At 49.9% G+C, this 15,849-nt stretch overlaps 1 protein-coding gene across 1 annotated transcript in view; it reads right to left on the bottom strand.

The window, feature by feature from the left end:
* The window catches only part of LOC144791758 (zinc metalloproteinase-disintegrin-like VLAIP-B), a 4,238,988-nt gene that overhangs the window by 4,074,668 nt on the left and 148,471 nt on the right, over positions 1–15,849 (bottom strand). The window contains exon 3 of the mRNA XM_078666527.1: positions 15,039–15,115. Within this exon, the coding sequence (XP_078522653.1) occupies positions 15,039–15,115 (77 nt within the window). The remainder of the gene's footprint in view (positions 1–15,038; positions 15,116–15,849) is intronic.

The following is a 15,849-nucleotide window of genomic DNA, read 5'->3' on the forward strand; positions in this document are numbered from 1 at the left end:
ACAGCTGGCAAATGCTGCTTGTGAGCAGGTGCCCACATGTAAAGTCAAGGAGGTAAACATGCTGCACGTTGTCCTTGATTATCCACAAATGGTTAATGAGAATGACATGTTAGCTCATAGCTACAATCTGTTGTAATAAAATATAGACATGTTTTTCTCATCACAGGTGCTGACAGGCTGAGACCACTGCAGCGGACACCATCCCGGGGGATGCATGACATCCTGGCTGCTGCTGTGAAACCCTCGCGCACCTGTCCTTCAGGTAATTCAGGCATTAGGTGTGTCACCAGCTTAGATTACTAAGCCATGACAGAGATCGAGATCCCCTTCTGCATGGAATCAACAGTTGTCACATATGCCTGTCTGTCAATTGGTGATGCAGATCATTGAGAATATTGTTTCTACCCTCTACAGCTATGTCGACAACAACTCTGAGGAGACAGGTGCAGCAAGATACATCAGGGGTGAACGCAAAGGGACAGAGAGTTGTGGCTGGAGCTGGTGAGTTTTATGTACATCTCCGTGTAACACCTCAGTGCTATGGTATGAGCGATCATTTGTGGTGGTACCCTAACCAGATCACATGATCCTCATCTGCTGATGCAAATTACAGTTAATACAACCCTGGTGTTGTAGCTCATGTAATACCTGGTCACTCACTAATATGGTTGCAACCTCTGTGTTTCAGATGATGCTGAGGGAGAGGATGACAGACCGACGACCAGTGCTGGCCGACGGGGAATCAGAGGGGAGAATCGCCTGATCCTCCAGGCAGTAATATCGGCAGCAAGTCAGGCTCAAGAGGAGGATCAAGATCATGAGGACGTTGACTTTGAGGTGGATGATGACCACATATCCATCGACTCTGTGGATGACGATACTGATGTCACTGCATCACATCCTCTGACAAGCAACGCTCGTCTGCCTCCTCTTAATCAAAACAATACCATGTCCTCAGCATAGATCAAACCAGCCACGGCTCCCACACATCCACTCACAGACATCCCTCCCTCACAGCCCTCACGTCCGGGACCGACATGGTGGTTACCCTACCCGCTCTTCCCTACGCAGTGTATCCATGCCATTCTCACCAGCATCTGTGGGAAGTACCAGCCCCGTTGTGATGCAGGTATCCCCTGGGCACCCTTCTCCTGCCCACAGTCTTCCACCTGCCACCCCCCTTGTGTTGGACCTGCCCATCTCATTCCTGGCAGACACTTGCAGAGGGGGCCTGCACGTGGCGATGGTGACCAGTGGGAGCAGGACTTCTACCAACAGCAGGCAGATGTGAGGCAGGACATTCGTGTCATAGGGGCTACCCTGTCAGACATGTCTGGGTCCCTGCAGGACATGGTCCAATTCCCTCAGGTGGTGGACAGGGTGTGCCAAGCTTTGGATAGGATGGATAGTACTTGGCAGGAAATGTCCAGGAATATGAAAGACCTGATATCCATCCAAAGGGAAGAGAGTGCAAGACACCATGCCTTGGCCATGAATATGATGGAGGGCATGGTGAGAGTGATCCAAAGTCTCCCTTCACGGCCAACGCAGGGAGGGGAACAATCATATCGGCCTGCAGGACAGCACATCCACACACCTGTAACACCAACTGCACAGCACCACAGCAAAGGTACACAAACACACTGGCACCTTGAACAGGCACCCCCACCACCGGAACAAACACCACTAACCTCTGGACAGTCACTCCCACCACCCCCACCACCTGCACAAACACCACCAACCCCTGGACAGTCACTCCCACCACCCCCACCACTTGCACAAACACCACCAACCTCTGGACAGTCACTCCCACAACCAAACCACCTGCACAAACACCACCAACCTCTGGACAATCACTCCCACTACCCCCACCACCTCCACAAACACCACCAACCTCTGGACAGTCACTCCCACCACCCCACCACCTGCACAAACACCAACAACGTCTGTACAGTCACTTCCACCACCTGCACAACCAGCCCTTGTCCAGGCACAGATACCAAATGTGCAGACACCATCTGCACCTGCACCTCTTGATCACCCTGTACAACACCCACATACACAAGGCGACAAGCTCAACCTCACCCCTCACCGCGTTCATCACCCCCACTATTGCGGAGACGCAAACATGATCGCCAGTGACATTCACATGGCCAATTTGTCTTGGGGTCCTTAGGTGTATACTGAAAATAAAGATCTACAAAACTAATAGCCTGTTGTGTCTCATGTCCTGTCTAACGATGTAGGCATGTGTGTGTGTGAGACAGTCACAAGTGTAACACATCATAGCAACAAGTTATTATGTGCATAGCATATGACTCACAAAATATGTGTCCATATTTGGAAACAATCCAGAAAAGGGGGTGGTGATGAACAGAGTGTCTGAATTAAGCAGACCACTCTTACCCAGTCCAAAGATCAGGGCTTGATCCATCACCGTTATTTAGCTCACTGCCCCATCCCAGCTCAGAACCTGGCTATATGCAAATTAGTCTGTCCCTGGCCCAGAGCATCATGGGAACAGGGCAGACCAAACTACCAAGCCAATTCTTCACCAGAAAGGAGACAAGCTACCGGGGACCGGTTTCTGGCATTTCAGCCTCGTCGGCCCGGCTTGCTTGAATCCTGATGGAGCAGTGAGCAAGGGACTCATGTCTGAGTATACCCTGCCACACCTATAGTGGCCAAAAACGATTCAGAAAAGGGGGGGTGGTGATGAACAGAGTGTCTGAATTAAGCAGACCACTCTTACCCAGTCCAAAGATCAGGGCTTGATCCATCACCGTTATTTAGCTCACTGCCCCATCCCAGCTCAGAACCTGGCTATATGCAAATTAGTCTGTCCCTGGCCCAGTGCATCATGGGAACAGGGCAGACCAAACTACCAAGCCAATTCTTCACCAGAAAGGAGACAAGCTACCGGGGACCGGTTTCTGGCATTTCAGCCTCGTCGGCCCGGCTTGCTTGAATCCTGATGGAGCAGTGAGCAAGGGACTCATGTCTGAGTATACCCTGCCACACCTATAGTGGCCAAAAACGATTCAGAAAAGGGGGTGGTGATGAACAGAGTGTCTGAATTAAGCAGACCACTCTTACCCAGTCCAAAGATCAGGGCTTGATCCATCACCGTTATTTAGCTCACTGCCCCATCCCAGCTCAGAACCTGGCTATATGCAAATTAGTCTGTCCCTGGCCCAGTGCATCATGGGAACAGGGCAGACCAAACTACCAAGCCAATTCTTCACCAGAAAGGAGACAAGCTACCGGGGACCGGTTTCTGGCATTTCAGCCTCGTCGGCCCGGCTTGCTTGAATCCTGATGGAGCAGTGAGCAAGGGACTCATGTCTGAGTATACCCTGCCACACCTATAGTGGCCAAAAACGATTCAGAAAAGGGGGTGGTGATGAACAGAGTGTCTGAATTAAGCAGACCACTCTTACCCAGTCCAAAGATCAGGGCTTGATCCATCACCGTTATTTAGCTCACTGCCCCATCCCAGCTCAGGACCTGGCTATATGCAAATTAGTCTGTCCCTGGCCCAGTGCATCATGGGAACAGGGCAGACCAAACTACCAAGCCAATTCTTCACCAGAAAGGAGACAAGCTACCGGGGACCGGTTTCTGGCATTTCAGCCTCGTCGGCCCGGCTTGCTTGAATCCTGATGGAGCAGTGAGCAAGGGACTCATGTCTGAGTATACCCTGCCACACCTATAGTGGCCAAAAACGATTCAGAAAAGGGGGTGGTGATGAACAGAGTGTCTGAATTAAGCAGACCACTCTTACCCAGTCCAAAGATCAGGGCTTGATCCATCACCGTTATTTAGCTCCCTGCCCCATCCCAGCTCAGAACCTGGCTATATGCAAATTAGTCTGTCCCTGGCCCAGTGCATCATGGGAACAGGGCAGACCAAACTACCAAGCCAATTCTTCACCAGAAAGGAGACAAGCTACCGGGGACCGTTTTCTGGCATTTCAGCCTCGTCGGCCCGGCTTGCTTGAATCCTGATGGAGCAGTGAGCAAGGGACTCATGTCTGAGTATACCCTGCCACACCTATAGTGGCCAAAAACGATTCAGAAAAGGGGGTGGTAATGAACAGAGTGTCTGAATTAAGCAGACCACTCTTACCCAGTCCAAAGATCAGGGCTTGATCCACCACCGTTATTTAGCTCACTGCCCCATCCCAGCTCAGAACCTGGCTATATGCAAATTAGTCTGTCCCTGGCCCAGTGCATCATGGGAACAGGGCAGACCAAACTACCAAGCCAATTCTTCACCAGAAAGGAGACAAGCTACCGGGGACCGGTTTCTGGCATTTCAGCCTCGTCGGCCTTTTCTGAATCATATTTGGAAACAGACATTCAAAATGAAGTCAAACAAGTCAAACAAAGTAGAATTCCTCAAAGATATTTATGTAGGAACAAAAACTAACCGTCCGTTTGGAAGGGAGAAAGGAAAACAAATGATGATCTTAATGCAGAAGGAGAAGGGAACTTGGATTGGGGTGGGGCAAAATAAATATAATATGTCAGGGAGCGTCAGGGAAACCAGTCTATTAACAAGGGGAAAAAGAAATCTTCGTCCAGAACAATGTCTCAGTCCAAAAGTCAAGTGTCCTTCTGGTCATCCTCCAGGACCACAATATCTAGATCTTCAGGGTCGGACACATCCACACGGCTGGCTGGTGCAGGAACAGGCACCACATGGGTATGTGACACACGAATCGTACGGGGGGAACAGTGTGGGGCAACGGACAGGGGGACACATTGACAGTGGTATGGGAAGGGATTTGGGAGACAAAAGACGACATGGCAGTGCTCAGGGACTGGATGCGGGTGCCAAAGTTGTCCATAGATCGGACAAGGTCCACTCGCATCGTGCGTATCTCAAGACACACTTGTAACAAGATGCGAGCGGACATGTCAGGTTGACCCTCGCCCAACCAACTCAAGTCCCCTGGCACAGACGAAAACAAGTTACTTACCTGTAACTTTGGTTCCCCAGTATTGGTAACTTTCATAGATTCCCATGCTTTGTATCATTCCCCGTCGTCGGAATGGGAGCCTCGGTAGTATAAAAACCATAGAAACAAAAGAGAAACCTAGGCCTAGGCCTCATCTCATTTTGTATCCCATCACCCTCTTTTTGTAAAAAGAGACCAAACTTTTGCCAGGACCAATCAGAGCAGCCTCACCCTCTAGAACCTTCCTGAGAGAGCTCAGAGCCTCAGATTTTCGTAGCCGTTGTGCAAACCGCCACTAACTCTGTAAAAAGACCGAGCTTTCCCAGGGGAGGCGGGCGGGCGCATGGGAATCTATGAAAGTTACCAAAACTGGGGAACCAAAGTTACAGGTAAGTAACTTGTTTTCTTGCCCCAGTATTGGAACTTTCATAGATTCCCATGCTTTGTATCAGAATAGCTAGCAGTAAAGTACCAAGAACACATTTTGTAAATACATGGCATCACATAACCATATAAGCAATACACATAGCATAGGAAAACAAACAAAATGTGCTCACCCGGATGGAGGGATCGTAGGGAAAGCTCACCTCTCAATGAAAAAGATTCCGCAGGACTGCTTGACCAACAGCCGCGTCGTCTCGACCTGCAGACTCCAGGCAGTAGTGTTTCGTGAAGGTATGAGTACTGCTCCACGTTGCTGCCCTGCATATGTCCTTAATGGCAACTCCCGAAAAGAGAGCCACCGATGATGCCATCGACCTTGTGGAATGTGCACGGACTCTTCCGTCCAGCGGCTTGCCTGCTTCCTGATGACAGAATTGAATCGCACTGGAGATCCAGCGGGAAATGCCACTCTTTGACAAAGGCAAACCCTTTCGTGGTGCGCTGTAGGACACAAACAACTGAGTTGACTTCCGGAAGGGACGTGTTCGCTCCAAGTAAAACTTTAAGCATCGCTGAACGTCCAAAGAATGTAGTGTGCGTTCCGCAGGTGTAGAAGGGTGCGGAAAGAAATATTTCAGAATCAAGGGTTCATTCAAGTGGAACTCAGATGGCACCTTTGGTATGAACTTTGGATTTGTCCGGAGGACAAGACCGTCTCTTTTAAATTGCAGGAATGGATGCACTATGGAGAGTGCTTGAAGCTCACTCACTCGTCTAGCTGACGTTAAAGCCACAAGGAGGGCTAGTTTCCAAGATAGGAACTTTAAGTCTGCTTTGTGCACCGGCTCAAACGGAGCCTTCATGAGTTGCGCCAAGACAAGGTTGAGCTGCCACACTGGTGGAGGAGGACGGACTGGTGGATACATCCGAAATAATCCCTTCAAGAAATGCTTAACAACCCTAGAGGACCATAAGGAAGGACCTGAAGAACTGCGTCGATACCTTGATATGGCCGCCAGATGTACCTTGACCGATGAATGTGCCAAGCCAGATTTGGCCAGAGACAGTAAATATGGCAACAATTGATGCGGTTGGGAAGTGTAAGGATGGAGACCTTCCCGTTGACACGACAAGCAGAATCTCTTCCATTTCGCCATGTAAGTCTTATTGGTACTTGGTGCTCGGGCTTGAGCCAAGACCTCCCTGCATTCCTGAGATAGTGTCAGATGACTGAATTCTCTGTGTTCAGGAGCCACGCCGTCAAGTGGAGCGATCTCGGGTCCGGATGGTAAACCTGCCCCTGACTCCTGGACAAAAGGGACGGAATGGGTTTCAACTGAATCGGAGGATCCTGGGAGAGCCTCAGAAGCTCCGTGTACCAGAATTGTCTGGGCCATGCTGGAGCAATTAGAATCATTTTGCAGGGTTCTGCCTTCATTTTCTTGAGAACTCGAGGAATGAGGGGAATTGGAGGAAAAGCGTAAAAGAATGCGCTGTACCAAGCCATCGAAAGAGCGTTCCCCAGGGACCCCTGATGGTGAACCTTGCTTGCGTAGAACCGGCATTTGGCGTTCTCCGGTGAAGCAAAGAGGTCGATGGCTGGCGTCCCCCAAACCGAGAACACCTTGTCTAGAATTGATTGATTCAACTCCCACTCGTGAGTCACTCCTGTCTGTCGACTCAAGGCATCCGCCGTGACATTGAGAGTTCCCGCCAGGTGCTCGGCTCTAAGAGTGATGTTGTTTAGAATTGCAAAATCCCAAATCCGTTGAGCTTCTGTGGACAGAGTCTGTGATTTGGTACCCCCTTGTTTGTTGACATAGTGCATGGCCGTCGTATTGTCCGTCCGGACCAGCACTGAATGGTTGCGAACTCTGGGCAGAAAAGCTTGCAAGGCCAACCGAATGGTCGTCAGTTCCAGGAAATTGATATGGCACTGGCGCTGTCCTGGACTCCAGTGGCCACTGACTTGAAGCTCTCGGAGAACTGCACCCCAGCCCTCCAGTGAAGCGTCTGTGGTCACCACCATGGGTGAAGGTGAACTCCTGAATGTTAGACCTTGGGCGATATTGCTCTTTAAAAGCCACCATTCGCTTGCCTTTCTCATCGCTGCTGTCACCACCACCTTGTCGTTGAACGACCCCTCTGCCTGGCGCCATTGCTTGTCCAGCTCCTCCTGCAGAGGACGCATTCGCAGCCTGCAATGTGGTACCAATGGTATGCAGGATGACATCGATCCCAGAAGGGATTTGTATTGGCGGACCGATAGGAATCGTTTGCGGCAGAGCAGTCGAGCCGAAACCATCAACTTTTGCTGTCGCTCCTCCGAGGGACGAGCAGTACATTGCGTGGTGTCCAACACGGATCCCAGGAATCTGGCCGTTCTGGAGGGCAGCAGGACTGACTTGCGTTCGTTCAACTGAAGACCCAGGCAACGGAACAAATGGATGCAAGTTGAAACCGCCTGAGAGGTTTCCTGGAAGGATGGTGCCTTGACGAGCCAGTCGTCCAAGTAAGGAAAAACCTCTAGAGATCGTCGCCGAAGAAAAGCTGCCACCGGTGCCAACACCTTGGTGAACACTCTCGGTGCCGACCGAAGGCCGAACGGAAGCACTTTGAACTGGAAATGGCTCTTTCCCACTGTAAAGCGAAGGTATTGCCTGTGAGCTGGGTGTATCGGAATATGGAAATACGCGTCTTCTAAATCCAGCGACGCCAAGTAGTCGCCCGGATTCAAGAGAGGAAGAATTTCCTGGAGAGTGACCATCCTGAACGAGAGCTTTACGAGATAGGTGTTGAGCTTCCGAAGGTCTAGAATGGGACGCCAAGTTTCTGCAGTCTTCCGCACCAGGAAGAATCTCGAATAGAATCCCCGGCCCCTCTGAGAGAGAGGAACCGGTTCTATCGCTCCCTTGAGGAACAATTGATGGGCTTCTAGACGGAGTAATCCTAGATGTCCCGTGCGGCTGGCATCCGGAGCTCGTGTTGGAGGAAGGTTGTGGAACTCCAACGTATGGCCACTCTCTACGATCTTGAGGACCCACTGGTCCGATGTTATTGACTTCCAACTGTCCAGACAAAGGGATATCCTGCCCCCCACCGATGTGATTGGGAGGGGAGGAACAGTAGGTAGAGCCGGGAGGCCGCTATTGTCGTTTGGCGTTGTCACGACCTTGGCGATGTTGACGGCCCCGCGGAGGGTGGCGAGAGAAAGACGCCGATTGCCCCTGTCGCTGGTTTGAGTATTGGGGTTTATAGGACTGGGAAGACTGTGAGGAATATCTTTGCTGGTTTCCTCTGTAAGATGCAAATCCTCTACCTCGTGCGCCCCTAAAGGGGACCTTGCGATAGGTGAGTGACCCCAAGGACTTTGCCGTGTCCGTGTCTTTCTTTATATTCTGCAGGGTATCGTCCACATGTTTCCCGAACAGCATCTCCCCATCAAATGGGAGATCTAGGATTCTGTTCTGAACCTCTTGACGAAACCAGGTGGCCTTCAACCAGCCCTGGCGCCGTAGCACAGCGGAGCCTGCCAAGGCTCGAAACGCCGTGGAAGCAATGTCCATTGCACAATCAATCACTTCAGCAGAAGACTTCTGCCCTTCTGTAAGCACCTTCTTGGCTTCCTCCCTTGTGGGATCTGGTAATAGTTCCACGAAGGGTTCCATGTCGCACCACATCTGGCGGTCGTAACGGCCTAAGATGGCAAGAGCATTCGCCGCTCTAACTAGCAAGCTGGCCATGGAGGAGAACCGTTTTCCAACGTTATCTAGACGTCTGCCGTCCTTGTCCGGGGGTGTTGTCAACGGTGTGGACGGGTTCTTCAACTTGCTTTGGGCCGACTGAGTCAGGCTTCGGCTGACCAAGAAGGCAAGCTGGACTGCCATCCGGAGCCCTATATTTCTTTTCCAGCCTGGGGAGCACTGGAATCACCGTGGCTGGACTCTGCATGATCTTCATGCCCTCCTCCCATACATGCTCAATGATGGGAATAGACTTGACAGACCTTCGGTATTGTTCTTTAAAGTCGTAAAGAAAACATTCCGATTCCTCTCTTGAAATAGGTAAGCCAAACCGTTTCGCTGCCCGCTCCATGAGATGGTGAAAACCCCCCATATCCACCGGGGGGGGGAGACGGACGTGTCACGACCCGAGGCGTCCGGATCTTGTGGTCCACTGTCCCCTTGATCCAAGTCTGGGTCCTGTAACGGATCAACTAAAGGATCCACCTGCATCACTTCCTCATCCGAAGAGGTATCTTGATGGACCTACTGAACAGGTACGGGGTCTGGTGTACGGACCCGCCCCAAAGGTGCCACTGGCGGTGGTGAAGAGGACGCCACTGGAACAGTAATAGGCGGCTGCACCTGTGGCTGGATTTGGGGTGGAGGAAATGCAGACTGTCCAGGCATTTCCGACGGAAATCGTTGACGATAATCCTGAAGCATCATTTGCAAGTCGGAAATAAGCGAAGAGGGCATGGCCACCATGCCCTGTCCCAAGACCGGTGTGCGTCGCTCATCCTGGACATATGGATGTAGCTGCTGGCCACCTGCCTGCTCACAATACTCTTCCGTGTCCGTCTCCTGCATCTTGACATGCAAGTCCGAAGGACTATAGGCAGGACCATAATTATCATAATCATCATCCCCCGCGTCCTCCTCGTCCGATTCATCATCCAGCAGCATATTCGGAGGATGTGAAGAAACTCGTCGCGGAGAAGTCATCTCCGGCGTAATTTTCATCTTCGGAATTGGAGAAACTAACTTTTGACCCGTCGACGGTCTCGTCGACGGTGTCGTCGTCGCCAGAGCAGCCGTCGTCGACGGAGCCGTCACCGGAATCGTCGACGGTACCATCGTCTTCGTCGACCCAATCTTCGTCGTCGACCCCATCGTCGACGGTCTCGTAGACGAACTTGTCGTCATGATCATCATCGTCGACGTTGAAGTGGTCGTCGTCGTCGACGTAGTCCTCGTCGTCGACGCGGCCGTCGACAGTAGTTTGCTCGTCGTCGTCGTGGAAGACGTCAGCGTCGACGAACTCGGGACCTTGAACGTCGACGAAGTCGTCGTCGAAAAAGCCGCCACCGAGGATCCCGTCGACGGCGGAACAGAAACAGCGGGAACTTTGACAGAAGTAACCGTCGTCGACGTACCTGGTGTTTTCGACGTCGACGGACGCTGTTTCCTGTCCTGTCCAGATCCTGAAGAGACAGCAGAGTGTTTGTCACTGGATTTACTCTTTTTGGACGGAGGAGAAGGGAGAACACCCTCCTTTTTGTCCTTTAAGGCTGTAACACCTCCAGCAGCCTGTCCCTGCCTCTCCTTTTCACTTCCGTGAGGAGATTGAAGGGGACCAGCCTTCTCAGACCTATCAGAGATCTTGTGAGAGGCTTGAAGAGGGGGCTCAGATGTAGAAGCAGCCGGGGGAGACCTACCCCTCTTCCTTGATCTGTGAGAAGACGCAAAAGATGTGGAATCCTCCTCATCTGAAGAGATCACCTCCTTGCGAGTCTTCATTTTCTGTAGCCAGGTTAACAGTCGACCTTCCCTGTCACGAAGGGTCTTGTTGGAGAAGGTCCTGCAGATCTTGCACTCTGTGGCCTTGTGGTCTGGAAATAAGCAATAAATACAATTCTCATGCTTATCTTCCACAAACAGGCGTTTTTTCCCACAAGAGGCACAGGCCCTGAACAAGGCCTTCTTCTCCTTATCAGACATCTCGATGTTGTGAAGAAAAATTGAAGAAATAACCAGAAAGTAGTTGAAAACTGAGCAGAGCTCAGTGGAGATTCCCTAGCACAACGTGCGGTAGAAAAATCTGAGGCTCTGAGCTCTCTCAGGAAGGTTCTAGAGGGTGAGGCTGCTCTGATTGGTCCTGGCAAAAGTTTGGTCTCTTTTTACAAAAAGAGGGTGATAGGATACAAAATGAGATGAGGCCTAGGCCTAGGTTTCTCTTTTGTTTCTATGGTTTTTATACTACCGAGGCTCCCATTCCGACGACGGGGAACGATACAAAGCATGGGAATCTATGAAAGTTCCAATACTGGGGCAAACAGGAGGAACAACACCCGGATGGGTCGGGGGGACAGAAGGGATGTGGTGACTCTGGTCAGGAGCTGATGTGTTTGGCTTGGCGGCTCCCCCCGGCTCCCCCCGCCCGCCATAGGAGAATCCACCAGCCACATTAATATTCGGTCCCCACACGCAAACAGTGCCAACTCACTATCGGAGTATGTCCGAAACACTAGATTTTTGTTGTTGTTGCAGATTTACGAACTCGATCCAAAGGAATTGGAGCGCCTTACATCAGCACCAGTTACGTTACACAAGGACAAGGCACGGGGAGATTAAGTGATTTGCCCCGATTCACAGGACGCTGAGCCATCCCTGAGGCTCAAATCCGGTTCTCCAGCCAAGCCCACTACCAGGCATAGAGGAGCCTTCAGTGAAGACAGCAGAGAACAGTGTGCAGCTTCAGCAAGCGCAGTCTCACTCGAGCATACTTATCTCCCTCATTTTGAAATGTTGGATATATGGGAGTGAAAAGGAAAGGAGCAAGAAGAGTGGCTCAAATAAATGAAGAAGAAGAGGAAATGGAAGGAGAGAGTAAGGAATCCCGAAGAAGAAGGAATGGAAGATAACAGCCACAAGGGGATAATAGATTGAATGCCCAAATATGGGAACAGGAGAGAAACATGAGGGAGGAAGGGCAAAAAAGGCCAGGTGAAAGTTTGGGTAGAACTAGGAAAGATGGTGGAGAGTGTGCAAAAGGAAGAGGGTCAGGACAGGGATGCACACAATGGGCAACAGAGGAAAGGAGAGGGGTGCACACGCGAAAGGGGCAGGGTAGAAGGTGAAGTGTGTAAAAGGAAGAAGTGGGGAAAGGTTATGAACGAGAGGAAAGGAAGAGAAAGGAAAGAAGACAAGGACAAATAAGAGCAGAAGACGCAATGACAGAACTGGTGGACGAGAATGACAGAAGAGGAGGTGAACCAAGGGAAGAGTTTGAAAGCAGGAGTGAGAAACAGAGCATGGTGAAAATGGAGAAAGGAAGACGAGAAAGCTGGGGGAAATGTGAGGGATTTAAAACGTACAAGAAAAGGGAAACCAAGACTCAGTGGGCGGCGGGCACCTGAGCACCATGGAGGGGGAGAGTAATGTAGAGGGCAGGCAAATTCAGTGACATGGATGGACACCAACCAGGGGCCTCGAGGAGAGACCAGCCTCAGTGCTCAGGCTGTCTAGGGTTCGGGCTGGCACGAGAGCCAGGGTCCGCCGTGCTATTGTAAAGTGTGAAATGCTGCGACTCTCGCCTAGTGCAGGATATCTGGGCAGATCGAGGAGTTGAACTCACTTTGTTCCATGCAGACTCCACCCTGCTGAGCGTTCCATGCAGCATTTTATTGTATTTGTCCTCCCGCCAGGACTTAGAGCTGCTTTCTTGGAGACCTGGCTCCTAAAAGCCGATCAACTGTCGGTTTCCAAGTATGGCGGCTGCTGGGCTTCTCAGAAGGGGGTGTAAGAACTCAACACTTTTGGTTTTCACCCCTCCGGCACTCAACTGTTCTATCTGTATTCCAGTTGGTGCTGGCAGCAGGGTGCGCAGCCGAACAGGCCCGACAGCTGCTCCGGGGTGCCAGGTGGCAGTTTGAGGTGAGACTGAGGGATGGTCTATGACTGATGTTAACTGAGAGGTGTATTCTGGTGCCGTGGTTTGAGAGGAAATGTAGGGGACACTGTTATTGAATGGAGCAGACTTACTGGTGGATTATTTTAGATTGTGAAATCAGCGGACAGGCTCTAGCCAGGAAACTTCCAGTGAGGGTGGATGTTGGGTTGGGAACTGGAGTAATTTGGGTGGAGTTTGAAGGTAGACTGAATGGCAAATGCCAGATGTAGCATTGGGAGATTAAGGGGTATGTGACTGGACGAAGAAAAGGGTGAATATCTGTGGGAACGAGAGGCTTGTGAAAAGGTGGTTTAAGACGGGAAGTGACATATCTGTGACACCATTGGCCGCACAGCTGTAAAAGTAACGCTGTGCGGCCACGAAATAAAAGAAAAAAGAAAAGAAAACGCAAGTGGTGACGCGAGCTGGAAAAAGTGCTGTGAACGTCGCACACACTTGGGCATGTTCTAGCAAGCTGGTGGCCGGCAAGGTAGCGCTTTTTGAAGCAGCTACTAAATGTCTCGCAAGAGCAGCGCATGCGCCGACTCTAGCGAGACCTAAAAGTCGCCAGAGGCCTGCGTTGCAGACAGGTGGTTCAGGCCACACCCCTTTTTACACCTCTCTGCAATGCAGCTCTGTGGTGCTTACTGGAGGTACCTGGTGGGCTAGTTGGACCCCAGGGACCCTCAGGATTGAAGGGGACTTAATCCCCCAACTTAAAATGTGCCACAGGGCGCGTTTGCACAGTTGTGAAGAGAGGGGGCGGGGACTGAGGTGACATGTGTGCAAACACGCCCTGTGGCGCCTTTTAAGTTGGGGAATTAATTCCCCTTTAATCCTGAGGGCCCCTGGTTGCCAACTAGCCCACCAGGTACCTCTAGTAACTGCCAGAGGCTTGCGTTGCAGAGAGGTGGTCTAGGCCATGCACCTTTTACACCTCTCTGCAAAGAAGCTCTGTGGCGCTTAATGGAGGTGCCTGGTGGGCTAGTTGGACCTACAGAAACCACATTTCAGTCTTAGATTGCTATGCACACTGCCTCACATTAAATAATATACATGATACATAAAGGTTTGAAAACAAGGTTTGGAAAAGCCATTCAGTCTGACGTTAGATGCCAGCCTTTTTTAATGCTTGTTTTGTTATGTTTTTTACGAAAGATTTATTGTTGGAGAAGCTGCTGGGTATTCGGAAATCTAATGAAAATAGTGACTAAAAGAAAAAAAACTTCACCTGAAAAAAGCACACAGCCATAGTAGTCAATGGCACTAATGGGAACTACTTTTTGTGCGCATGTGCTACTTGTGAAATGGAAGAATGCTATTTACTCACTTTGATGTTAGCCAACGGCTAAAGTGATCTGTTCTCTTGCCCAACGATGTCTGATGAAGTGGGAAGAAGAAAAATGTGAATGACAATAGCAGACCAATGAATGAGAGGACTGCCTGAAAACCAGTACAAGTATATTATTGATATACATTTAGTGAAATAAAAAGATTGGCTAACGTCAGACCTAAAACGAAGCACTAAGACAGTGTGGCCACTTCAGTACAATGAATGTGACACAAAGACTAAGCACAGTGAAATTCCACAATCAATGCTACGTTAACTCCCCCACTCCACACAAAGAATTAATAAGAGAGCCAGTGTGGGGATCACTTGATCACTGTTGGGAGTTTGAATGACTGAGCGTCCAATGTCTGTGAATCTGAGGGTAAGTGAGGAATTGTCCACTCAATCCTTTTTTCAGTGCCTTGTTGGTATGTTAATGCACATGCGACTGATATGGTGCACATTAAAGTGGAATCACTTGCATTTTTGAAGGATTCTAAGTTTGGTTTTGTATTGTGATCCATTTGTTTTCACCCTCTTAGAAATGTGATTGTATCCCTTATAACTTAAGTTCTGAACTGTCACTTTCTTCATGCCAGTAAATCGATGAAAAACTACAACATGAAATCACCTTGCTCTGCATAGGAGCACAATAAGAAGTTAGTAATCCAAATACAAAAAACTCACTTATTTCTTTCAAGATGCATCACCACGTCTACTCCGCGAACTTTAAATCCATACCGCACCTCGTCTGGGTACTGTGCCTGAAAATATGCAACACAACTTCTTTTAAAGAGCACATTCAGGCCTGCATTCTCATCTATCAAATAGAACTCGCTAAAACATGTTAATACTAAGGGCCAGATATACGAAGCATTTTACTGGTTCGACCGTAAGCCATTTTCTAATGTACCAACCCTATTTTGCAAATTAGTGAGCTATTACTGACGTGCAAAATAGGGTTTGAGAGTCGTTAATTGGGAAGGGCCTTCCTAACAGCGAGTTGCACTGGTATATAGGAATACTTTGTGACCATGAATGCGGTCGCAAAACATTCGCAGTTTGCCACAAATTTCAGATTAGTGGTACACCATCTGCAAAGGGAAAGGCGTCCCTTACCTTCGCCTTCATTAATGGGGCCACCAAAAAAAAATTCAGAGCAGGCAGAGGTCTCACGGATCACTGCCAACTCACTAAAAAATAAAGAGAGAACTTATCATTTTTATTTTTGAAAAGCATCCCGTTTTCCTTTAAGGAAAACGGGCTGCATTAAAAAAAAGAATGCTGTATTTAAAAAGCAGTCACAGACCTGGTGGTCTTTTGACCTCATTAGACCACAATATCTTTAATGAGCTGGCCATTCCCAATGGGTCACAAATTGCAACCTGCCTCATGAAAATTAATGAGGCAGGTCCCTTGCGACCCATTTGATAATCGGAAATAGTGTCTCAGACACTGTTGTACATCAGGTTTTGCGACTCGCAAATCGCGAGTAACT

The sequence above is a fragment of the Lissotriton helveticus genome, chromosome 11 (genome assembly GCF_964261635.1).
Source record: "Lissotriton helveticus chromosome 11, aLisHel1.1, whole genome shotgun sequence".
Lineage (NCBI taxonomy): Eukaryota > Metazoa > Chordata > Amphibia > Caudata > Salamandridae > Lissotriton > Lissotriton helveticus.